Raw genomic sequence first — 26,432 nt, forward strand, 5'->3', positions numbered from 1 at the left:
TATCCGCGTAGGAATTTTTTTTGTTTATTTATTTATTTTTTTATTTCCAGACTAGGACGTCATGTATTCTTTATTCTTGCTACTGCCAAACAACTTTAGTCACCTCAATATAGACCTGTAGCAGTGAAGGGGATAGACACAATGTACGAGTATAGAAAACGTAACAGTAATAGTAATAATAATAGTAATAACAATAATAGGAATAGTAGTAGTAGTAGTAGTAGTAGTAGTGGTAATAATAATAATAATAATAATAATAATAATAATAACACACGATGCCAAAGTTGATAACAATAGGGTGGGTTGGCTGGCTGGGTGGGTCCGCTCTCCCCTCTCAGCGATTGTTGGCGGTGTGGTGAGATGGGGTGAAAGTGCGTGTGTGGTATTGTGATGGGAGACAATGGGGTGACTGGAGATACTGGGCCCTATACCTGCCAGCCAAACAGGAGACAAAAGGGTGGGGAGAGTTGGTAAATGGGGTGTTTTGCAGGGGAAAGGGAGGGGGAAAGGTTGAGAGGAAAGGGTGAGCGCAGGGTGTGGGGTGTCGAGTGAGAGTGAGTTTATGTGTAGGGTGTAGAGGTGAGGGAAGGGTAGGGTATGGGTAAGAGTGTAGTGCGTGTACATGAGAGGACTGTGTGTGTGTAGGTATGAATGCAGGGTGTAGGAGTGAGGGGTGGGTGTGGGTGCAAGACAGAAGTGTAGAGATATTGTAAGGGGAGTGAAAGTGGATGTACAATTGTAAGGGAAGACAAAAGGTGAAATAAAAAGGTAAATAAAAAAAATCGCTAGAGAGAGAGGCAGTCTGGAGGAAAGTGAAAGCTTACGGGGTAGGGCTCGTACTCTCGGCGGTTAAAGAAGCTCCATAACACCTCTTCCTTAACGATTTATTCTTAGATACGGCTGGTTAATATCGTTTTGTACGTTATTTATGCATAGTATAGTGATATTAGAATGATTTTACTAACACAGAACGGGACCTAAAGGTGTAATAAGCAAAATAAATCGCTTAGGATGAGGTGTTAGGGAGCTTCCTTAGCCGACGAGCATGCGGGCCGAGGTGTGAGAGATGTATGGATGTGTATTGCTGTTTGTCATTTTGTTTCACCCTGTAACAATTTCTTCACTTCCTTATTATTCATTCATTTATTTACTTACCTATATGGATCGCCATTTGTCATTTTGCTTCATCCTGTAACAATTTCTTCACTTCCTGGTTCATCTGTTCATTAATTTATTTACTTACCTATTTATAATTAATTTACCTATTTACCTATTCACTTATTTACATATTAACCTTAGAGCCAAATAATGTGGTAAATCATTTCACCCAAGGAGACGACAATATTCTCCTGTATGTTAATTTGGTCGTCTCTCTTGGTACTAAAAAGCTACAGGCATCCAAATACTAGAACTAAGGTATAATATTCAAGATAAATCGCTTAGAAAGATGTGTTAAGGAGCCTCCTAAACTTACTAGAATACTGAACTAATGGATGACTGCCTATACCTACCCAACAAAGCCAGCATCAAGACGAGGTGTAAGGAGCAGAACGTCTTAAATCCCATCATCTCAGAAGCCACACTTCCTTGAGTGGTGCGTTCTGCCTTGCCACCCTCCCTGGATACCCCTATGGAAGGACACATCAACAATGTTACACAAAATACACAAAATAAAGCTATCTGGACGCTGCTACTCCTCGCCCCGCCCTAGGGTGGAAAAGGAGGTCCGTATATGATGATGATGATGATGATATAGATGACCCATTACGACAAGCGAAAAGTTAGATGGGAAAGAGAGACAGGTTAGAGTTTGAATTCTATATTTTCTCTAACGTTTCGGGCTAAACAAAATTTCTGAAGATGGGTTCTGTGTAAGCCGAAACGTTAGAGAAAAACCTGTCTCTCTCATCCATTCAACAGTTACACAGAATATTATTACAGACACGAAAAACATTATATATCGTCCCACCTCAAAACCATACTCTCGTTACTGGCACGTGCTGTCTTGTTACTCACCTTGGATAGCTCTACGGAAGGAACAGGTCAACAGGTAACACTAAATTATGACACACACACACACACACACACACACACACACACACACACACACACATACACACAGATACATAGGGATAAGTCGACTGATTACACAAAAATATTACTGGAAAAACAAAAACAACGCGGAAAATAAGTCAACAAATTAGAAACAGATGAAAAAACCAACTCTGAAACTAATAATAATAATAATACAAACCCTACGACAGGCAGGAGGGGTTGGAAGCTGGCGCCATTATAAATAAATTAACATGTAAGTTTTTTCATAATTCTTCATAATTATTCATAAGCTTGAGGCAGAGAGCAGGGAATTTTGCGCTCTTAATTACTCTTAATCCAATGATGCGACACACACACACACACACACACACACACACACACACACACACACACACACACACACACAGATAATGAGAAGTGATCCCCGCTTTCACTCTCCTCTTAAACACATGTTATTCCCTTAACTTCGACTGGAGTAATTAGAAAGCCCCAGTTTTTATGCTAAATGTCTGAGTTCTTTGTGTGATATTATACTGGTCTTTTCCTGTGCTGGTGAGGAATGGGGTTAGGGTGATGATAATGATGATGATGATGATTATGATGGTGGTGGTGGTGATATTAATAACGATAATAATAATAATAATAATAATAATAATAATAATAATAATAATAACTGTTATGCTAGCCGTTTTAGAGTCGGTTTCCCGTCTCAAGAATGCGTAGGATTAGCTGGGTTCCCTTTCTAGACCGCAGCTTAGACACAGTATGAGAGGAACAAGGCATAAAAACCGAGCAACAACCTTACACGTATATTGACAAATTCTTTGCTATGGAACAGGAAGATGTGCTAAACAAAATTAATACATAAGCTGGTAGGTGGGTTTGGAGTATCACACAGGATAATAGATAGACAGGAGTCTTAGTCTGGGTAAGAAGGCAATATACCCTTTACAGTCCCTGCACAGGAGGTTCGTTTCCAGTGGGAAGGCAAAATATAGGTTTTACTAGTTCAGGTGAATTTACTCTGACACTGACTGGTTCCTGTTTCACGATGGTTATATGCGTGATGTCATAGATCTCTGTTTCTTGATTCACACAGGGTGGAGGTTCACTGACACAGAGTTGTAATAATGACACTGAGTTTTTGCCTCTCGCCTTACACAGAATGGATATGCACTGTCTCAGGTGTTTTTCCTCACTACTGCATCCCACTATTCACTTATACCGCACGATCCTTGCCTCTCACTGTCGGTCTGTAGGAGCCATGTATCACAGTCTTTGTCAGGTAATGTCATTGATCGGGCAAAAGGGGAAAGAGGGAGGCCTGGGGACTCAGTCGTTGGCCTGGGGTAAGCGGAGTCCTATTATTATTATCAGGAGTCCCTTCATCCCGTGGCCACGGGACTAGTCGCAGGGGTGTCGTCTCTCGTGAAGGGTATGGGCTGGGCGTGGTAAAGGGCCCCTCACTGTCGGGGCTGGGGAATGGGGTATGGCCCTTAGGACTCGGGCCAAACAGATCCTGGAAGCACTCCCTCAGGTGCCTGGTGGAGGAAGGGTGTCACCTTCGTCGGGGAGGGTTGAGGTCTCGCCCCAGGGTCCTGGGGGAGCCCTCAGAGGCCCGTTGGCTGCGGTCTCCTTCCCGTGGCATCGCCATCAGGTTGGGGCTGCGGCGTTGTTCCCGGACGGAGTCCGTCAGGTGGAGGTCCTCCTTGGGGGCTGACTGGATGGAGAAGAGCCCCGGAAATAACACCAGGCCTCTCCACCAGTCCTCGGGGCAGAAGTCCTCCTCCTGGAGGTTGCCTCGGTCTGGGTGAACAGAGGGGCGGCCTGCGCTCCTGCCAGTAGGCAGGGCTGACCACAGGTTACCCTCCCGCTGCGGAGTTATAGGGGGCGAGGGACTTAATTTGGTGTCCCTCCCCGGTACGGCTATAGGCCGTCGCTGGGTTCCTTTGGTCAACAAATGGAAAGTGGCTATGGGCCATCCCTTCGCTGTCGGTGCAGCTTTGGGCTGTCACCGGGGACTGACTCCCTGATGAACGCAGATGAAGCGCGGCTATGGGCTGTCGCTTGCCTGTCGGCGCGGCAGTAGGCCATTGCCGAAGTCCCCTGTGGAGGGCAACGTGCAGATGAGGAGTGGCTATGGGCTGTCTACTGCCTACAGGCGCGGCTATGGGCCATCACCTGTGTCGTGCCCTCCAAGGCAACTGCAGGAGGAGAGGGGGCGTATCTGTCTCTCCCCTCGTGCGGCTTTGGGCTGTCACAGGTTCTGCAAGGGGTGTAGGAAGCACCTGATGGAGCGGCTATGGGCCATCTCCTCTTTGGCGGCCCGGCTATAGGTCGTGGCCTTTCTTGTGTGCGGCTTTTGGCCGTCATTGGGGCCTGGCTATAGGCCGTGGCCCTTTGGTCGGAGCGGCTATGGGCCGTCTCTTGGTCTGCGTGGCTTTTGGCCGTCGCTGGGGTGCTGCCTGGTGCTGAAGGGTCAGCTCCCCCCTGATCCTGGCGAGGGCTAGCTCGCCCGAAAGGTAGTGCACTCGGACTGGGGTGATCTTGTCGGGCGCACTCCGGGGAATAAGGGCGCGCAGCCCAGGTGAACTTATGTCTGTATTGACTGTACATGCCGTGCGCACCGTCTACTCCTCTGTAGGCTCCTCCAGGGGGTGTGGTGGCGAGCTGAGTTGCCACGGCCGGTATTTCAAATTTTCAATAATAATAATAATAACAACAACAATAACAGTAGTAGTAGTAGTAGTAGTAGTAGTAACGGTAGTACTAGTTGCAACCCTAGGCTCATCTGAATCGTAACCCAGTGGACTGCAGGCTGAAGTTGCCCTCTTCCTACAGTCCACCATTCACCTTTCGGGGGATAGAGAGTGGGTTGAGGGACGTTTGCATAACCGGACAAGTGTGTTGCTCATCTATATCGGTGCCACCACGTGAAGGGGTCCCCCTCCACCACCACCCCTTAAATAAAAGAACAATAAAATCACAGTTAACGAATTTCTTCGTCTTAGGGGGAACTTTTCTAAATACAGAGGGGTCAGATACAGATTTCATTAGCCTCCTCATTACTATTGTTCGTTCATCTTAACTTGGCCTAGATTTTCGTCCTTTTGCAGCTAGTATCACGTAGCTATGTGGCAGAATAGGACAATACTACGGCTCTACATCCCCTCTAAAAGCTGACAAGTTAAAGCAAAAAGCTATAGTTTATCTCCTACAGCTGAATAAAATTGGCTGGAAACAGAGCGTTGAAAATTGGAGGTGATCGGGACCCGCAGAAGTTCAGAGTGAGGTAATGAAGGTAATGTGAGCCAGCACCTGCATACCTGCCTTTAATTAGAGAGAGAGAGAGAGAGAGAGAGAGAGAGGAGCTGCTTGTGGATATATTCATTGTCTGTTATGTTTTTTATGTGCCTGGCTTTTCATATAGCCTAGGTTAAAACACACCCACACCCACACCACCCTCTCTCTTTCTCACACACACTTTTCTCTCTCCCTCTCTCTCTCTCACGCCTGCCTTATCGCCACACACAGGGCCTTCTTTTTAGCTTTCACACCCTGGCTGACCATTCTGCTCTTTTTCCGGGCACTTCTCTTTTCTTACGCGCACGGAGATTCGCCTTTGTCTCAACATTACGTATGCGGGCCTCGGGGGGGTCTTTGGAACGCTCGCTCTCACTCGCCTTTGTCGGCAGGCCACGTGGGGTTTCTCGGAGCTGCCTCGCTCTTAATTTATCTATTAGCTCTTGGAAATGGTCTGTCTGTTTTTCTGTCTCTTGGAACAGCTCTCTCTCTCTCTCTCACCACAGCCCAATTTATTTCCATTCGCTTCCCTCCCCATTATTCTCGGCTCCTTACTTCTTTAACTCTCTCTCTCTCTCTCTAGATACATCCAAATTATGTAACACTAGAATATTTTGGTGTAGTATGCAAAATAAATCGCAAAGGAAGAGTTGTAAAGCCTCGTCAGTCCGCAAAAATACAGTCAGCTGCCTCTTGCCGCACCATGGACCGAATCCTCATCAGCTTATTTCGTTTCCTGACATCACTTCATCAGAGATTTATTTCTCATATTCCACGAACGTATTCCCTAAAATATTATTATTTTTTAAGAGCAACATTCTCAGCATAATTAACATACAATACTATCGTCCCATGTCCAGAAAGCTTTCTTACTATTAACCCAAGTATATCTGAAAAGTGAACTCAGTGAATTGCTGGTTTAAACTGCTCTGCTGTGGTCCACCCTCATCCTTTTGGGGGACTGGGAGGTGGCTGAGGGACTTTTGACTAACCAGTCAGTTGACCCACCTAGTTATATCAGTGCCACCACGTGTAGGCGTCTCCAGCATGACAATTCGGCTATCAAAATACGAAACTTTAAGACAGGTGGCAAGGCAGAAGAAACGTCATTACCAATGCTGTAGCTTTTGTCTGTAGATGTGACCAGAGAGTATGTGGGGGTAAAGCAGATGCAGCGTCATTTTCCCATCTCAGTAACATGGAAGCACTTATGTGAGGATTATGTGCGAAACTTACTCGGGAAGGTTGAAGGCTGCAGTGATGAGTAAATAGAAATGTGGCAGTGTCGATGAGATGGAGGGATGCGGTGGAGAGGTATAGGAGAGAGGGAGGTGTGAGAAAAAGGGGGGTCTGATGGTGAACAGGGTGACATGCATACGATTTGTTTGTGGTCACTCCTTCCGGGATTAAGGCGTCTGGCTTTTGATAGACTGATGGATAGACAGCCAGATGTGATATATATGGATAGATATTGACAGACAGAAATACAGATAAAACTGATATAACCCCTACTTGTGTTTTATCTTTTCTTGTTTAAAATGGTGGGAAATAAGAGTTCAGATGATATTTCTCTGGACAAATTCACAATAAGTACAAACGGAGACTACGAACTGTTACACTCTTCGTTACTGCTAAAACCTAACTCGAATGTTATAAAGACCTATCTACCTCGAGACGCCTTAATCCCGGAAGGAGTGACCATGAAGGACTCGCTTCCATGCAGGGTTGCGCTGCCCAAGTGGCAAAATTATTGTACCGGACGGCCAAAATTATTGTATTTCCCTCTCGATTACTGTATCTTACGTATATCAGTTATTGCACTATTATTGTACCGCAAATATTCCTATTTATGCTCCCATATGAGCCTCAGCAGATTGTATATTTCATGTTTTCATGCTTTGTCGCCTATAAGCCAAAAAACACGCCAGCATGAATGGAAAACAATAAAAAAAAACGCCAACCCGCGGCTACCAGATTTTACCCGCCACACAGTTTAAAAATCAGCCCATTTTGTCGTGAAAACCGCGGACCTGGCAACCCTGACTACAGCTGAAGCAGTTTGATTGACCTGTCTTCTCTCCCATGGGAGGCTCAGCCCTGCCTGTAGCACTACCTTCCCCTGACCTAGCTCTAAACGCATATTTCCTGTCACGGGAAACTTCCAATTCTCTATGCATTAGTGTGGGAATATAAAGCAAACCACATCTGTGCAAAATTATTGCATATTGTATGCAGACCCCAAATTATTGTATAAATACAATAATTATTGTATGCAGCGCAACCCTGCTTCCATGTTACTCTGTCCTCCGGTATCAGGTAGCTCTTCAACTCCCAGCATTCTCATCTATCATCCTCAGCCTATCCCTTCCCTTTCTCCCCCTCAATCTCAATCATACACACTCTCCTAGTCAATTTCTCTTTCCCCATCCTCTCTACAAGGAAGTACATCATCACCATCTTAACGATATTCCCACTATCATACAAAGGACGGGTTGGATCCAGAAAGAGAAACACACACACACACACACCGCTCGCTGGTGCAGTGGTAACGCTCTCGCTTGCCAACTGGTGGACGGGAGTTCGCGCCTCGCTCAGGTTGCGAAAAGTTTCACTAACGAAGTGGGTGGTTACTGTCCCCCTTGAGCAAGGGGACGGGTGTGTGAAGGTCACAGCCTTGCCCTTAGATCGGACTATATGAGCTCTCAGCTCCCTTCCGGGAGGGTAAAAGCTGACGATCACGACCATCAAGTGATCCTGACCGACCCGGTGAATTACACACACACACACAAACACACAAAATTATGTACGTCAGTGACATGGTATTTCTAAATTTCATATTGGAATAATGTAAGCAGTTATTGTTTTTTAATAGTATATATATATATATATATATATATATATATATATATATATATATATATATATATTTATGTTGGCTGGGGTGGTCCGGTGGGCCAAGCCCCCCTGGTTAGGAACCAAGCTTTCCTAGTTAGGTTTCTGTCGAAATTTATGCCACTTAAGTTATGCACACCATGAGGTAGTTATTGTAATAGGAAGGTCCTGGGGGGACGAAGCCCCCTAATTAGGTGATACCTTTTCCAAATGGGTATCCGTACTATGGATCACAAAAGTATCGGTGCACAGGGGATGCGATGCCTACCGAAAAGGTTCGAACAACTGCTGACATTACCAACGTCTCATTGTGTATCATCAGTGTCTGTCTATATAAACATTACATTTGCTATATGTTTGCAAGAGGATATTGCTAGTTGGCGAAATATGACACCTCCCGACATCAGGGCTACCAACATCGGTAGATCGGATACTAATATTTCAGTGACCTTCGTTCTGTGGTCCCAAATGTTTCATGCATGTTGTGCACAGATACTTTTGTGATCCAGTGTACATTTGAATTTTGTGCACTGGCGCGTTCAGTCGGCGGGATCGGCCTAAAACACGCTGTCGCGGGTGTTGTTCAGGCGGCTTTATTTAATATCGCAAATTATGTATATATTGCTTGTTCGCTTTATTTCCTTTTTCGAAAATTAAATGTTGATTACCAGCGATTATAAAATTACTTTGCATAAGAACGTTGGTTTTAAGAAAACAGCTTGAATCGTTGCATCACTGTCGTTCATATTCCCACCATCCCACACATGCGTACACAAAAGTAAACGATCATACGAGTGTTCATGTAAATCTGACATCTCCATTAATTCTTCAGTCCAAATGGTTTTCCCCTGACCAGCTATTAATATGTTCATGCATAAGGAATCATATTTTCAAAATATTTCTCTATAACCATAGCTACTGCCATATCCCCTATTCACGCCTATCAGATGAAGAATTTCGAGAGCCAGTCAGCTGATATACGATTATTAGACCACCGTCAAGTCACGAGATCGTAGTGATACTGTATGTGGTATGGAAGGCATTTCGCTTTCCCTATAAAGTACTAGTTTACAAAAATTTTCCATTAACCCTAGCCATCACCTTGTCCCTTTTTCGTGCCCATCAGATGCAAAGTTTTGAGCCACTTAGCTCTGGCCCTTGACTTAGTTGTTCTTGAGGCGGATGTCGTGGTGATACTGGGTGCGGCGGAGCAGGCCCAGTGGCTAGGTGGACCCTCCCTTGCCCTCCTTCCCGTCCCTCTATCTCAACTTTTAGCACTGTCAGCACCCAACTTTCCCTCGAGAAGAACTGAGTCGTCACTTCCAACGCAGAGTGACAGGATGAGATGAATGGATTACATTCTCCTTAAATAAATTTTTCTATCAACGAATAATATCCCACCGGACGCTTTGTCGAAAGGGGATTTTCAAGTGAGTAAAATCGTATCGTGGAGGTCAAAATGTTACTAAAGTATCTTTCTTACATGGCGTCCTGTCGTCTTTGCAATATACTTATTATTTTTCTCGACTCTTTTGCTGTGGCGTTTCTATACCAACATTAAGGGTAGGTAAAATAATCCCACTCGTTCTAAGCATAAAATGAGAGAAACCAGAACGACAGAACTTCCCCACTTAACATTTCCTGTTTCCAAACTTTGATGGGTCTGTAGATACAAACGTTTAATAATATTCCCAATGTTCGTTCTTAAATCAACATTAAAATGACCCCACTCGCCGTCTGAATAACAAAATGAGGGAACTAGGATATTAACGCAAGACCTCCAATATTTTTATTTTCAGATGCCGTAATCCCCGAAGAGGTGGCCACAAGACTCGTCATTCTGTCCGTCATCAGGCTGCCCACTCTCCAACTCACACTCCTTACTCGTATACCTCTCCATTCCATCTCGTCCCCGACTGAACAAAATCGTCTGGTACTAGCCTACTTATACCGAAGCATCTCTATGGCAGCGAAAATTAATGAAGATTATTTATCCCTCTCCGACATTCCGAATTTCTCTAAGCTTAACAGAACAGTCTGGTGCCAACCTGAATAAAACAGAGAAAAAATCGTATCGAAAGGGTTAATATTACTTTCATTTCTGGTTTCGAAAGCTTTGTTGGCGAGCCTTTTGTTAGGGGAGGGGAGAAGAGGGGTTGGCACGTGAAAAGGCACCAGAGAGAAAGGACACGGGAGAAAAAAAGGAAAGGAGGGGTAGGGGGGAAGTGAGTATAAAAGTACTCTAGTGACTCACGGTCCTATTATCTAACTTACGGAGGGCGTAAGTGTATAACACGCCCACAATTTCTATAAGTCATTTTGCGAAAGAATGAATGAATAAGAACTAGCACCAAGTCATAAACATGGCACTAAGACAGAAGGGAGGAGGGGAAATAATTATTAAATGTATGATGAGATTAGCAGTAAGAAAAGTGATATTGGAAACAGAAACAGTGGGGGAGTTACCAAGGAAATCAGTAAGCTGTGGGGTCTGACATAGTGAGGAAAGGAAGATAGTTGACAGATGGTGTTGAAGTGTAGACAATCAAGCAAGAAAAATGTGACAGATAGTCATGGGGTTGTTAAAATGTGAAGAGGAGCTGAGGGTCATGGCCAACTAAATGACGAGTGAGATGGGTATAGCCCCAGCAAAGATCGGCAAGGGGTGGGGGTGGGTTGATGTGCGCCAGGGAAGAACTCAGACCTTAACGTAAAGAAGTTAGCTGTTAACCTGCAAATCCCATGAGGATTGGCAACATTCAAGTTTGAGACAGTAAAAGAAAATCAAGAGCAGGAATGGGGAGGAGAAAGGACCTAGAGAAGAGAGTAGCAGAGTGAGTCAGGTTGTTCATTATCAGTCATCCCAATATTGCTAGGGACCCAGCATAAGCAAACTGACTTTTTCTGGACAGAAAGATGGAATAGCCACCCCATAATTTGGGTGATCAGATGAGAGAAGGTGAGGTGCGCAAGGAAGTGAGTGCAATTAGAGAATCAGAGAAGATAACAATGGTGGAAGAAGAGAATGAAGAGACTTCAAAGTCATTTTGCAATCTATGCTGAGAGTAAGGCCTGCTGCTGAATATGCTTCGTATTCTGTTATGCAAGCTGACCTTACCCAGTGCTCACAACTGCTCTACGAATGCCCTTCAAAAATTTGTGGCTTGCATGCACAATCACCCTCGAAGTTACATTAATGATAATACTCAGGGGTGCACCCAGGAATTTTCTAAGGGGAGGAGAGGCCGTAGTGAGGTGAGGTCAGGTAATGCGATAATTACTGGGATGTCATATACAGATTTAGAGTCAGAGAGCTGCTGGCACATGTGTTACTCTGTTTGTACTTGCCAATTTTTCATGTTTTGCTGTTATCGAAATATATATAAATTTTTAAAGGACCCAGAGAGCTAAGGGGGGGGGGCAGGCGCGGGGCTCCCCCTCCCCCGGGTGCGCCCATACTACTACTACCACTACTGCTACTACTACTAGCTACTAAATAATGATAATAATAATAATGACAATGACCTACACAAACTCGACAAAACGTCCCTTCAGAGGACATACGGTTGATCTCTCTCTCTCTCACACACACACAAATCTGACTGTCCATCCATCATCCAATCCTATGCTGCTCCACAAGAAGCATAGAAGCCCGGGGGTAAGCAAGTTGGTCCTGACATTTAAGATGAGAGTGACCATCCTCAATCATCCCTGAGTGGCATTACTTGAGCAATAAACCCCAGTCATCCCTTACATATAAACCTACAAAGGCTCCATCCAGCTGAAGCACCCATTAAACCATCAGCAGCCATAATTTGGTTATATGGTTACTACCCAGTGTAGTCCTGTAAATGGTTTCCTGGTGTACCATTTGGCTTGTCACTCAATGTAGAGTCACCCAGAGGTAGAAGGAAGAGGAAAGAAAGAAGGATAGAAAAACAGAAGAGGGAGTGTAAAACATATTTAAACTACATCAGTGTTTGCAAAATTCTGAGCACTGTACAGCCCACATTTCCCCAACAAGATGCTGCAAGAGCAGAAAAATGATCAAACATACCCTTACATGAAATTAATCTGAATCAAACTTGGAGCATTAGCTATTGGACCAAAACTGTTGTGTGATCAAGGATCAAAAACTGTAACATAAAAACTCAACATTAAAACACAGTTTATTGTACAAAGTTACTGTTACCAATATAACTTTAGATAAATAAAATACTGAGTCTGGAGGAACAAAAATAATCCTAACAGGGGTAACTATCAGTAACTTAAAAGCATGACACATCATGCTTCTTGCATAAAAATGCATGGACTCGTGTTTAATTTTCAATAATAAAGGCACAACAAACTCCACAGTTTTAGCCAGAAGGACATGCAACAACTCCTTCAATCCACTGATGTACTTTTTGTTTTATTCATATTACAGTAACTCCTGGTGATTTTATTTACATTTGGTGACTTTTTAGACTGTGGGGATTAGATGTAGCTTTCTTTGGTCCCTTCAACATGACAGCTTTCCTTGCCTGAATAACAATAGTCTGGTGGTAGCATGAATTTGATACAAAAATACATCAACGTGGTGATGGAGTTCGTTCAACGAATACCTAAACGAATGCTACGTACGAGTAGAATAAAAAAACTTGAATAAATGAATGAAAAACGGGCATATTGCACCACTAGGTAGTACAGCTGACCCTCTTCCAACACCGTAGATATGTCCTAGAAGAGTGCAAGTTCAGCAAGGATCATGTTCAACAAAGTATATGTTTATATATCTAAAAAGGAGAATGTCTGTCTGTATTCTATGGAAATCAAGTGGATGCATACAGAACTATTAACAGCTCTAACTGGGCTCATTTTTAAGGGCAAATTTCGATGTGTACTATATAGTTGCTAAAGTGGCATCCCTGATGGCCATGATTAGAACTAATCAGAAATAATACAATTAATACAGCAGCCAATAACCATACAGTTTTGTCCTTCTAAAGCCATACCATTATATGCTACAAAGGGTCACATGGGTGCATGGACTGGTGGGATGGGCAAGGTTGAGTCAGTGGGTGGATATGGTGAGGCAGCATGGGCGAGTGAGTGGGTGGGCAGGATGGGTGGGTGCATATGGGTGAGTGGGTGGGAAGGTGACTGGGCAAGAAGATGGGTGGGAAGGTGTATGGGTGGATGGGTAGAGTAGGTGGGAGGGTAGTGAGAATATAGGTCCCTGGGGAAATGAGCTCAAGGAGGAACAAAGGTTCAATGGGTTAAATGGTACTCCCACTGGTGGAGTGGTCATCTAGGGTACCAGGCAATGCCAGTATGCACGCTTGTAGGCTTTCACTTCGGCAACACCAGATACCCCTGCTAGTGTATCTTGTAGGGAAAATAGGGTTTATATTCCAAAGCCTTTCAGAAAGGGAGGTTCATGGTTCATTAAATCTAGTTTTGAAGGCAAAACATATAACTAATGGCACATAAATACTCACAGCATACAGAGCCGCCATTAGGTGACCATGGCCGACGCATGCAAGCAAGTTGGAGTCTTTATACACAAAACGAAACAAAGTTGCTATCCATAATTCTCAAAAACTGGACTTCTTCCAATAATACAGTACTAACTTTTAAGTACAGTACAGAAAAAAGTCCATCAGTAGTTTTACTATGAACACACCATGCAGCACTGCTACATGTGTTAAACTCCCCAAACAAACGACTACTAAACAGAGTTCTTGCACAAACTAGCATGAAAATCATGTTGCAATCCACCCCTATCAGAATATAAACATGGCATTTGCAGCAGGAGCTGATCACGGATGGGGATGAGGGATGCACGGCTACCTGACCAGGGATCATATTTATGCTCACACTGAAGTCGTTTAGTTGAAGTAGTTATTATTAAACTGAACAATATGCAAAGTGAAACCATTCATAATATTTAGCAGCTATGGAGCCTCATATACTCTACATCTATGACTGTATAAATATCCTGTTTCCTAGGTTTCCTCACAACTTTCCTAGATGTGTACAAGGTACTCATTTATGAAAAATATCTGGAATGATATACATGAAGGAAATATACTTTTTATCTGACTGGGACAGTAAGTCAGAATAAAAGGAAACGCTGTTCTGCTAAAATTAGTTGGGGGTAAATTTTGTTAAAATACCGGTAACTGAAAATGTTTATAAAAGAAACATTCCTTTCCCAGGGACATAAGCAGATAGCTGGGAATGTTATTACACTAATTTTTGGAGTATTATGAGAAAAAAAGGGGACTCTCTGAAAAAAATACATGACTTTAAGTGGCAGTAATCAGTATATATTAAAAAAAAGAAAAAAAGACGCCCTTTCTGAAAAAGTACATGACCTAAAGTGACAGTAATCAGTGTAAACAAGTTGTGTCACATCCTGCTGAAAGTCAGACTGAGGCATTCCCCCCCCCCCTCCCATCTGGGTGATTCAGACCGCAGATATATAAAAAATTGCTCTGAAATGTATGAATTAGTCAAAAATATGCTACTGTGCATACACAAGATTTGAATTCAAGAGGCCATGAGATTAACTGCATGATTTTTTCCCTGACCAGGTGATGCAGATATATAAAAAACCATGCTGGAATACAGTCTCAAATATGCCACCATGAATACATGAGTTTTGCATCTGCGAAGCTTGTGTTGGAGAAGGTTTGACTGTAGAAGTATCAGATGTAACCCCAAGTTCATCTGAAAGTAAATCCTGCAGACTGTAGGGTGAAGTTGCCCCCCCCCCCTTACAGTCTACCAGCCCAGATCTGGGGGATAGGAAGGGAGCTGAGAGGCATTTGCATAACCAGGCAGCAAAGCCATCTGGCAATATCAAAGCCATCTGGCAATATCAGCGTCACTGAGTGAAGATGCCCCTCTCCTGCACCACACCATTAAGTACTCCACATATATAGGGTTCATGTATTGTGGCATCTACAATATAAAAGACAGCTATGTGTTATATCTGGCAAAGCTTGCAGCAGCTATCTATTACAGTATTCAGTACAGGTAATATCAAATAACTGAGAGAACAAAGTTTATCACTCTTCATCTTCCAACAAATAATTATCAGCTTGCAAGTAATAGAAAAAGTGCTATTTTTATATTTTAAAAAAAAAAAAAAAAAAAAAAAAAAAGATACCGATAATAGTTAACGTTTTTTCAGTAAATGCAGAAACATATTAAATAAACTAAAACTACAGTACACCTTGGTTTCTTTAATCTAATATCTCACATTGTTCATACCTTCTTGTTCAATATTCTTTTAAATTATTTATGCACACTGGAAATCTTCACATCATCCATATCTCTCTCTCTCAAAAAAAAAAAAAAAAAAAAAAAAAAAAAAAAAAATTTTTGGTGTCTTAATAAAAAGGCATATTCAATACCTAAGAAAGTGAATATTTTACACATATGGGATTGAAGCTACAGAAAAATCTCTTGGGAAATAGTATGGTATTGGAAGCAGAATATGTAAAAAATAAATCTAGCTAGTCATGCCAATGTGGCTGTTGTTCCTTAACCCCGGTCCATCTGGTCAAGTGGCCCTGTCAAGCACAAGTAAGCAACTGTTTCTGTGGGGTCATCCAACAGGTACAGAAGAGTTAATATACATGCAGGGAACTGGTGCCTCGTTGTGGTATACAGTGCCTCGCCAGTGTCAGACTAAGGCCTTTCCCAATGGCAAGGTGCAGCAAAATATGAGGACATTTGGCTCCCGCAACTACTTAGCTCTTAACCCGTGGATTGTGCAAATTACCCTTTTTATTTTCCCATCCTGTGGTGTGCAAAAAACGAAGATTTTTTTTTTTTTTTGTAAACTTGAAGATAAACATCCAGAGCATCATCTGGTGAAAAGAAACAATCCCTCTCTCTCTCTCTCTCTCCATTTTTGCGTAGGGTCATGCGTAAATTAACATAGGGGAGTAGTTAAATGAATTAAATCTTTTTGTTTTTCTTTAACATAAACTTAAAGATAATCATCCAGAGCATCATCTGGCGAAAAGAAAAAAAATTCACTCTTTTCATCTTTGTGTAGTGCCATGTGTAAGTTTGCATAGGGGTGGAATAGTTAGCAGTGATGCATGGCCAGCACAGCCTGAGCTGTGGCTCGCAATCCACAGGTTAAGGAGTAGTACTAGCAGTATATTAATCTCGGTCTGTCTGGCTGAGACAACCCATCAACCACAGGCAAGAAACTGTCCCTGCATGGCCATCCCATGCAGGGAACTGACCTCGTCACAATGAGGCACAGGGAAGAGTGTGGAGGTTTGGTTCTTGAAGTAAATACTAATAACTTAAAATGCTGTTACAAAAAGGAAGCACATGATTTCCCTTCCCCTCAAATATTAACAGAAATTCTACATGAACACGATGAATATCTGGAACACAACAGGTGACTAACAGTGATTAACAAAGATAACAAGTAAGTTGAAAGACTGCTGTCTGTGACCATGATCCTACAACTGATTATACACAATAAGTTAAATTATCAAAATACTATCTATCTATCTATATACGTGTAAAATGCATGCTTATTTCTTACTTTGTAATTCTTGGTTACTGATTTGTCAACACCATCATGACCTACCCACAGATGGGGAAGAGAGGAGAAACACCTGACAAAGAGTGAACTAATCAACAGCATGCCCAATGAAATGGGCCACACACTTTCATTCAAACCTTCCAGAATCCCAACTCCAACTCAGACTTAATCATCTACACACATGAACATGAACAACACTGATTTGTTTGCTTCCATTAATGGTAAATATAAAAATAAGTGTTAGTGTCTAACTACCAGGTAAGTATCATGAATTTTACTGTGAAGGATTACGATATTCATAGGCTCAAAAGTACAAATCTGATAATGATTAGATGGATGTGTAGTGTGTCTGATGGGGGTTAGGACTGCAAACAGCGTGGAGAGGAAGGGTGGGACTTGAATGTATCAGTGTTGGGGTTTGGGCATGTAGAGAAAATGGGGGATGACAGCTGGGTGAGAAGGGTGAAAGGCATGAATACCAAAGGTAGAGTTACAAGAGGTAAACCAAAATAGGCCTGGCACGAGGTCACAGTATGTGAAATCAGGGATAAGGGACTGAACAGAGAGGCTGTTAATAGATAAAACAATGTGGAGAGTAATCATTAGGTGACCATGGCTAATGCATGCATTGTTGGAGCCTTTATAAACAAATGAACATCATCATTTAACCCACAATACCACTACATTACTGCTATAAGGTAGTGAAGATCCACAAAAGGAAAATAAAAACATGAAAGTAGATGCTATAAGTCCCAAGAGTCCCTAGTGAATGGATCATACATTCAGTAACTTGTAATTTACACCTTAGACATTCTCAGTACTATCCCACATCCATCCATCGTCTGGCCATGCAGACTCATCAACCACAGGCAAGTTGTACTTGCTACAAACAGGTATAATAGTTTTTAAAAATATTTACCATTTACTTTGGTGCAGTCTCAATAGAAATCTTCCTCTTCATTTGTTACTGCTTGTTTGTTCTTGATCTGATCTTGACTGTTATACAGTTCAGCAATCTGGAATATTTTCATATGTATTAATGCAACTAAACCTTCAGAAGGCAGGGGTTTCTTTAAACTGAATAAAAATCATCTTGCCAAAGCCAGAATAAAGTACGGTAACTACAAAAGGTCCCTCTAAATATATGATGACAAACAGTCTTAAAGCCCGACAGCTAAACATTTTTCCTAGTGCACTTCTTGAATTCAAAGGCATTAGGTGATAGCTACCTTACTCCAAGAGAAAATGATGAAAGAGCAAACAATATGTTTACTCTGTTCCTTCACCAGGTTTAACAGACGACGTATAACATACCTGGGAAGAACTTGTTGCATCCTCTGGTGTCTTGTCATCTCTAATGCGTAGAAATCTTGGGAATCTTAATGAAATACCCTTTTCTGGATCAACCTGTATATGAATGAAAAGAGAAATGCATAAAATTATAAAGGAAAAAGACTCTTCCCCTTATGCCAAAGTTGCTCTTCCAGTATGCTACTCAAACATGCCTCAACTCATGTACTGCAACACACATTTTCTCAGTATAGTCTGAATATTTGCACATCACCATTATGATCTAGTGTTACTATAATGCCTCCTAACTCATACACGAAACATGGATGATACCTCTCATGCCAAGTCATTACTGCACCCTCTGTCGCTATATAGGATTATTCATCTGCCTATAGTCCATCACCATGGAGGGAAGTTTGGATCCACAAACAGGGAAAGAAAAGCATGAACTACTGTATCTGTATGGTACCCAGTGAAACAGTTTCCAAATTACAATGTTCATCATTCAAGCCTTAGGAATTTTCAGCTCCAACTAACTGGCAAGCCATCAATACCCTTTTATTTTTCTCTCTCTCTCTTTTAAGATGAGCTTCAGAAATGCTTTTTAAGGACAAAGCCATTCAGTTTAGGCTATCTCTCATGGTTAAAAGAGTTAATACAAGAGTGATAATGTGGAAAAAATGTGATGGATATATCCCGTCTGCAGGTCCTTACATTCGTACCGGAGCTGTAAAGGATGATACACAAAATATGCTATGAAGCTGGGTGGACAGTAAAAATAAGTAGAGGTGAGAGCCTAACTGTTTTTTTTATTTCTTAATTTATTTTTTAGTACAACTCACAATGCCTGCTGCTGCCTTGTGAACTGGAGATATGGAGAGATCTGCACACTTTATTTCCCACACCTGGATGGGCTCAAACCAATGATCAGGAGCAATGCTGTTCTCATATCTGATAACACAAAAAAAATACATACATTAGAAAAGCAATTTATTACATGAACAAAAACTGCTGTATCTCAACTATACAAATTATACATACTGATCACAATGGATATGTGTTGTATGATGTGTAATAAACTATCATTAAATTCTTACAACATACAGTACCTATAATATGACTTGGGCTGTTCAATCACATGATCTTTGAAAAATTCAGTGTGCTTCTGTAAGGCTGCTTCAGTGAAACCAGTCCCAATCTAGAAGAGGGAAAATGAAAAATTATTATTCATTCATCTGAAAGTTAATGTAATGTACCACTATTCAGTGGGGCATCAATAAAAGATGTACTGTCATAGTTGACATCCTATTTCTTAAAACAAGATATGCATCATATTTCTTAAAACATGTCATATATATATATATATATATATATATATATATAAAGTGTACAGTACTATAACAAAAGCACTGATACAAAAAATGCTAGACTTCCAATAAGTAGTTACAAGCTTCACTAATACAAACACTTTAATAACAACTTAAACATAGTTTTCTTATATGTTACACTGTACCATATGCTGATTATCACTCACCTTACACAGTGTCTGGTACTCTTCATTGTCTGGGTCATAGCAGGCCAGAAGGAAGCCACCATACTGCCCTGCCCGTTTTCCTTTCCCCATGTAACCGCCTACTACAACCACATCAATTGTATCACCCACCTGGGAGGAAAATCTTTGCTTAAGTGGCATATATCTAATATGTTGCTTGCTTGCTTCTTATTATTGCTGTTGTGTCTCCAGGCTCACCTGGGCATGAATCCAGTGGACTGCTGGTTACAGATGCCCTTCTCCTGCAATCCATCATCCTCTTTTTGAGGGCTAAGGAAAGAGTTGAAGGACATGTGTATAACCAGGCCAGTTATACTTGTGCCACCAAGTGACGGTGTCCTCTCTAGCAGCAACTGTTGCTTACTTAAACACATAACACAAGAAATGATGAACACATACAGCAATTAACCACCACTGTCATTAGGCAATGGGGTAGTTTTAGAGCAGGTAAATTGTCAAACTGGGTTATTATGGAGGATTCTGAGATGTATGAGCATTTTTCCCATTTGATCTCACGAATGTAGTTATTATGGAGGATTCTGAGATGCATGAGCATTCTACCCATTTGATCTCATGAATGCAGCTATTACAGAGGATTCTGAGATGCATGAGCATTTTTCCCATACGGTCTCAAGAATGTAGGTATTATGGAGGATTCTCAGATGCATGAGCATTTTCCCCATATGATCTCAAGAATGCAGTTATTATGTAGGATTCTGAGATGCATGAGCATTTTTCCCATATAATCTCAAGAATGCAGTTTCTTACAACAAAAGGGGTGCTTAAACTCCCACGTTTCGATTAACCATGTTATGTAGGAAACAACCGTTTTACTAAGGGAACATATTTACTTCAATAAGCTATGAAATGGCTATAGCCAGTATATCAATATTACAGTAATAGCATAAAGACAGTGGTACCTACCCCATCTAAATAATCTTTCTTCAACTTCAGCCAGTTGTGGGAGCGTTTGGCAATCTCGTATGTTGCATCAACATCAAGCGTTTTCACCATCAAACCCTCACAGTTGCCTGTAAGAATGATAAGAATACATTCTCTACTGTATTTTTTTTCCCCATTCATCATCTAATTCCAGTGGCCCAAAATTAACAAGAGCACAGAGGCCCAGGGACAGGCTATTCAGTCCTGATACTTAACCCCTACGCCGGCTGACGTGTTATACCGTCATGATTTAGGGCGCGGAGCAACGGTGGTTGATTGCTATAGCTGCAAGCGTCTTCTCTCCACGCTTTGAACCCACGGCCATTTTCTACGATAACCATAGGGTAGATAGGTAATGAAGGTACCCCACTGATGCACAGCTCAGTCTGTACACGGCACTGGTAGAGTGTAGAGTGATGTCTTCCTCACCCGATTCTCTTCCCCCAAGCGCAGGGCTGATTGCATCCGCGAAAGTTCTGCCCTTGCCACCGGGGAAAGGGCTCCGTGACTGAGCAGGTGTGTGCGAAATTGTAAATAGTAAATAGATATGCATAAGCATGTTTTTTTATACATAAGTGAAATATAAGATATTAGAAGTTATATCTAGTAAGTGTTATGAAATAAGTGTTTTATAATAAGTTTTACAAGTGCATTGCAATAAGTGTTACTGTTCGTGCTTATTTGTGAAGCAATAACTGGAAATACCTTGAGTAACTCTACCTGCTACATTGAAAGACAACCAGGACTGCACAGGTGAGAAAGAGAATGACCTGGTTGGTTGCAACTAAATTTTTTCCCTCATTACTCAGAAAATAATGGTGGATATGTGAGAATTAGTGTATTTGTGATGTGAAGTACAAAAAATGGAAGTTGTGTATAACAATAGTAATATTTTCACGATGCTCCTGATTAGTACAAATTAGTCACAGTTTTTGTACAAGTAATTACCTCATACTCAACCATACTGCATGAAACAGCCAAGGCATTTACTTCTCAAAGTGCAATTACCCATAATCATGAGGTCAATTGCAAATACTGAATAAGTGCCGCAGAAGAGGGAAATTATTACAATTGCGGCAAGAAGTGAGTACAGAAAATCAAAGAGCTATTCTTTTCCCACACACCTACGGGGCATAGTGGTGCTATGAAACGGGCGGAAAACCCTATGGAGAGCCATATGAACAGGGTGATGACTCAACTTTATGACAGTAAGGAAAAGTCAAAGATTTAGTGGAAAATTCTGGGTATTTGAAGGACGGCCGGGCAGTGTTACAATCACCACTCCAGTCAGTGCTGCCAATGCTAGCCAGCGAGTCCAAGCTAAACTGGCAGTGGAGCGCGCTCAGATAAGCCCGCCAAAACATGGAAAACCAGTTATCTTTAACTTATCCTTACTCAACGACGGAACCACCTGGAGACACGGGGATACTTGAATATGAAAGAGGAAGAGTTGGTAAGTCTTATGTATCTTTAATCTTTTCTCTAAGTATGGTATTATAGTTTGGCAGGTATTAGGGTCTAAAGTAAGTTCCCCCCCTCCAAAATCACGGAAATCCCCCGTAGGCAGGAGTGAGCAACCTTGGAAAACCCACAACGTGGAGGGGTTAAGATAAGGGCGACCAGCCTCACTCACCCACAGGGTTGGAAACAAGTGTGTCGTAGATAATTTATGACAAGTGATGCCAGTATAAGTGGCTGGGGAATGGCTGGAAGAAGGAGGGATGTGAGAAGAGAGGAAGAAATCAGTAGGATGGAAGTTGTGGAAGCAATGAAGAAATTCAAAATGGGGAAAGCCCCAGGAATTGATGCAGTGTGTGGTGAAATGCTGAAGCATGGGGGGAGAGATAGTGGTAGAATGGATGTGGAAGATGTGCAGATTGACCTGGGAGGAAGGTACGGTCCCGGAGGATTGGAAGTCAGGTATAATTGTGGTCGCCAGCAGAGAAGGAGCTTACATGCCATGATAGCTAAGTAGAGTAATTAATGTTTAAAGTCTTGCAATAATTACCGACACAGTTTTGACTGAAATGGTTAATTATGATACACCAAATTATTGCTCTGGGCGAGTTCTGTTTAGTCATACTCTAAAAAATATACAAAAAGCGAAATTCTTATTATATTAGAAATTAAATAGTTATATCTATTTTCTCGACCCATAGAAAACATTTGCATAAGCTCAACATTATGTTACCAAATAAACCTCTTAGGTGAAAGCAATAAACTATATAAGTTTTTTTTATCTTAATCCTATTAGTTGATTTTTAGCAAATTTTTATAAATCAAAATTAAGAAATGACGTGGAGGCGATTTGTTTGTGGCCACCCAGTATGGGATTGAGGCGTATAGCAATAGATAGATAGACAGACAGAAAATTAAGAAATACCGTACCAGTACTTTTTGACGAGCCTTTCAATTTAATAGAGACATAAACATAAAATTTTTAGCATAGCATTTATTCTAGGAACACTCACCAATCCCACAAGGCCATTATGCTTATGAGGGTTGAGTGATGGAGAGAGCTAGTAATCCAAGAGGTCATCTGGGTCAGACTCCACGTCCCCAGTGACGTCCCCACTTTGCAGTTGCTGCTGTGTTGCGAATATTACCTCAAAGAAGGGCTGATGAGCTTGTGGTACATACTGTGTGAGGTTCTTAAGGTCTTTCAGTTTCTCTAGTGTCATCAGAACTCGATTTGGATATTTTAAAGGGAGCACTATGTTTGCAAGATTGAACTTTGCAGCACTGTACTTTTGAGCATGACCTTTCTGGAGCTTCATCTTCACAGGTTCTTCTAAGTCCCCATACAAACACTTGACTTCAATTCCAGTGGGTTTGGGAGGGAGAAAGCAAGCCATTCTCAACCTTATGTACAGCTGAAGAATGGACCCTTTATTATGACTTGTTTCACCACGTTGATAGAGGAAGACTTGCACAGAAACTTACCATGCACAACTCAAAATTGACAACTCAGGTGTGTAAGCTCCTACTCTGCTGGGAACCTCAATTATTCCCTTGTATGAAGGAAAAGGGAAGAAAGACGTGTGTGGTAACTATAGGGGCATTTGTCTTAGTGTGAAAAGAAAAGTATATGGCAGGGTACTTATTGACAGAGTTAAGGAAATAACAGAGGAATTAGTTGCAGAAGGACAGGGAGGTTTTAGGAAGGGAAGAGGTTGTGTAGATCAGATATTCATTCTTAGAGATTTGGTGGAAAAGTTTCTAGAGAAGGGAAAGAAGTTGTATGCTGCCTTCATGGATTTGGAGAAAGCATATGATGGGGTGGATAGACAAGGATTGTGGAGAGTAATAAGAATATAAGGAGTAAATGGGAAGTTGTTGAATGTTGTGAAGAGTATGTATGAGGGCGCTAAGGCTGCAGTGCGTGTGGATAGTGAACTGGGTGAATTTTGCTATTTGAAGGTTGGATTGAAACAGAGATGTGACTTGTCTCCATGGTTGTTCAATCTGTATATGGATGGGGTTATAAAGGAGATACAAGGTAGGGCAGTGAATGTTGGAGTGAGTGGCCCTAATGAGAGAGAACAGTGTTTGGAAACTCCCTGTACTGTTGTTTGCAGATGATACTGTACTGTGTTGTTAAGTGAAGATGAAGGGAAGCTGAAAGGCTTGGTGGATGAGTCTGGGAGAGTGTGTAAGAAACGGAATCTAAAGGAGAATACAGTACAGGGAAGAGTAAAGATATCGTCTTAGAGAGAAGTGAAGTCAGTGAATGTACAGTGAGGTTGGATGAGGAGGAAATGGAAAATGTGAGTGGGTTTAAGTATCTGGGTAGTGTGATGAGTAAGGATGGAAGTCTGGAGAGTGGTGCTTGAAAGGGTACAACAAGGAAGAAAGGTTGCTGGTTCCTTGAAAGCAGTGATAAGAAACAGGGAAGTGAGCCTGGAAGTGAAAAAGTTACTACCTAACAGTATTGTGACAAACCCTAACGTATGGAAGCGAAGCTTGGACACTGTTGGAGGGACAGAAGTCAAGAGTGAGAGTAGTGGAAATGAATTATTTGAAAGGAACATGTGGAGTCACATGGAGAGACAGACTGACAAATGAGGATGTGAAGGAGCGTTGTGGTGTGGATGCTGATATGATAGAAAGTGTTAGGAGAAACGCACTGAGGTGTTTTGGCCATGTGGAGAGGATGGAGAGTAAGAGACTGACGAGGAGAGTGTATGTGAGTGAGGTGGAGGCCAAGGATGAGATGGGTCGATGGAGTGGAGAGGTATATGAGAGGGGGTGTGTGGGCTGGGAGCAGGGCAGTGAAATGGCAGGGGACAGGGCAGCATGGAGGCGATTTGTTTGTGGCCACCCCTTACGGGATTGAGGTGTCTGGTAATAGATAGATAGATAGATTTAAATCATGTCATAAATGTCATAAAAGTCATAAATGTCTCAAATATAGAAAGCCACAAATTTACAACTATAAAAATTAAATGCTGTACATTTGAAAAATCATGAAAAAGTACCAGTACATAAAGCTTTATTTCAGACTGTCTCACAATACCGTAGCTACAGTATAAATGCCAGATATGGGCAAATAAAGCTAAAATGTACTGAGCTATATACGACCAAAAATACACTACAATCTGACAGGAAGGAATGAAAGAATTACTACATTCATCAGTTCTAGTGGCTGCTCCTTAGAAGATAAAATGAAATAAGATATTATTCCTGATTCAATGGAGCAATAATCAAGTAAATTAATATATAGTACTGGAAAGGTTACAAGAGGATGAGAAAAAGGCAGAGTATAAGAGAGAAGTGGAGGAACGATTGGAAAAATATGAATTGGAGCAGATGGGAGACGTGGAAGGTGTGTGTAAGAAATTTACAGAAGAAATATGTGCAGCATGTGATGTGGTGTGTGGAAGGAAGAGAATACGGAGGGGGGTGCAAGGAACAGCGTGGTGGACTGAAGAGGTGAAACAGGCTGTGGCACAAAAGAAGAAAGCATACAATGAATGGATGAGAAATAGGGGCGTGGAAGAAGTTGAGAGGCGGAGGAGAGAGTTATATGTAGAAAGAAAGAGAGAGGTGAGAAGATTAGTAACAGAGAGTAAGAAGAGAGTGGATGAGGAATTTGGAAGGAATTTGAGTGTAAAGTGGAGGGACTGTAAGAAAATGTTCTGGAGAGAGGTGAAAAGAGTAAGACAGGGTGGAAGTGAAGTTAGCAGGGGAGTGAAAGATAAAAATGGTAGATTACTAGTGGAGAAGGGAGAAAAAGTGAGCAGATGGAGAGAACACTTTAAGGAATTGTTGAACATAGAGGATGGAAGTAATACGAGTATAAGTGGCTGGGGAATGGCTGGGAGAAGGAGGGAGGTGAGAAGACAGGAAGAAATCAGTAGGATAGAAGTTGTGGAAGCAATGAAGAAAGTTAAATCGGGGAAAGCCCCAGGAATTGATGGAGTGTGTGGTGAAATGCTGAAGCATGGGGGAGAGATAGTAGTAGAATGGATGTGGAAGATGTGCAGATTAGCCTGGGAGGAAGATAGAGTCCCAGAGGATTGGAAGTCAGGTATAATTATTCCCTTGTATAAAGGAAAAAGGGAAAAAGAAGTGTGTGGTAATCATAGGGGCATTTGTCTTCTTAGTATAATAGGAAAAGTGTATGGTAGGATACTTATAGACAGAGTTAGAGAAAGAACAAAGAAATTAGTTGGAGAAGAACAGGGAGGCTTTAGGAAGGGAAGAGGTTGTGTAGATCAGATATTCATTCTTAGATCTTTAGTGGAAAAGTTTCTAGAGAAGGGAAAGAAGTTGTATGCGGCTTTCATGGATTTGGAGAAAGCATATGACCGGGTGGATAGACAAGGATTGTGGAAA

The 26,432-nt window shown here is 41.8% G+C and overlaps 1 protein-coding gene across 1 annotated transcript in view; it reads right to left on the reverse strand.

The window, feature by feature from the left end:
* Positions 1-17,748: 17,748 nt before the first annotated feature.
* DNAlig1 (DNA ligase 1) overlaps positions 17,749-26,432 on the reverse strand; it is a 95,491-nt gene continuing 86,807 nt past the window's right edge. Inside the window, exons 12-17 of the mRNA XM_080278917.1 lie at positions 20,577-20,683; positions 19,635-19,763; positions 19,210-19,298; positions 18,943-19,051; positions 18,125-18,217; positions 17,749-17,826 (exon numbers count right to left, since the gene is read on the reverse strand). Of these exons, the coding sequence (XP_080135043.1) occupies positions 17,749-17,826; positions 18,125-18,217; positions 18,943-19,051; positions 19,210-19,298; positions 19,635-19,763; positions 20,577-20,683 (605 nt within the window). The remainder of the gene's footprint in view (positions 17,827-18,124; positions 18,218-18,942; positions 19,052-19,209; positions 19,299-19,634; positions 19,764-20,576; positions 20,684-26,432) is intronic.

The sequence above is a fragment of the Coenobita brevimanus genome, chromosome 75 (genome assembly GCF_032717465.1).
Source record: "Coenobita brevimanus isolate Jiangsu-jjx chromosome 75, ASM3271746v2, whole genome shotgun sequence".
NCBI classification, from domain to species: Eukaryota; Metazoa; Arthropoda; class Malacostraca; order Decapoda; family Coenobitidae; genus Coenobita; species Coenobita brevimanus.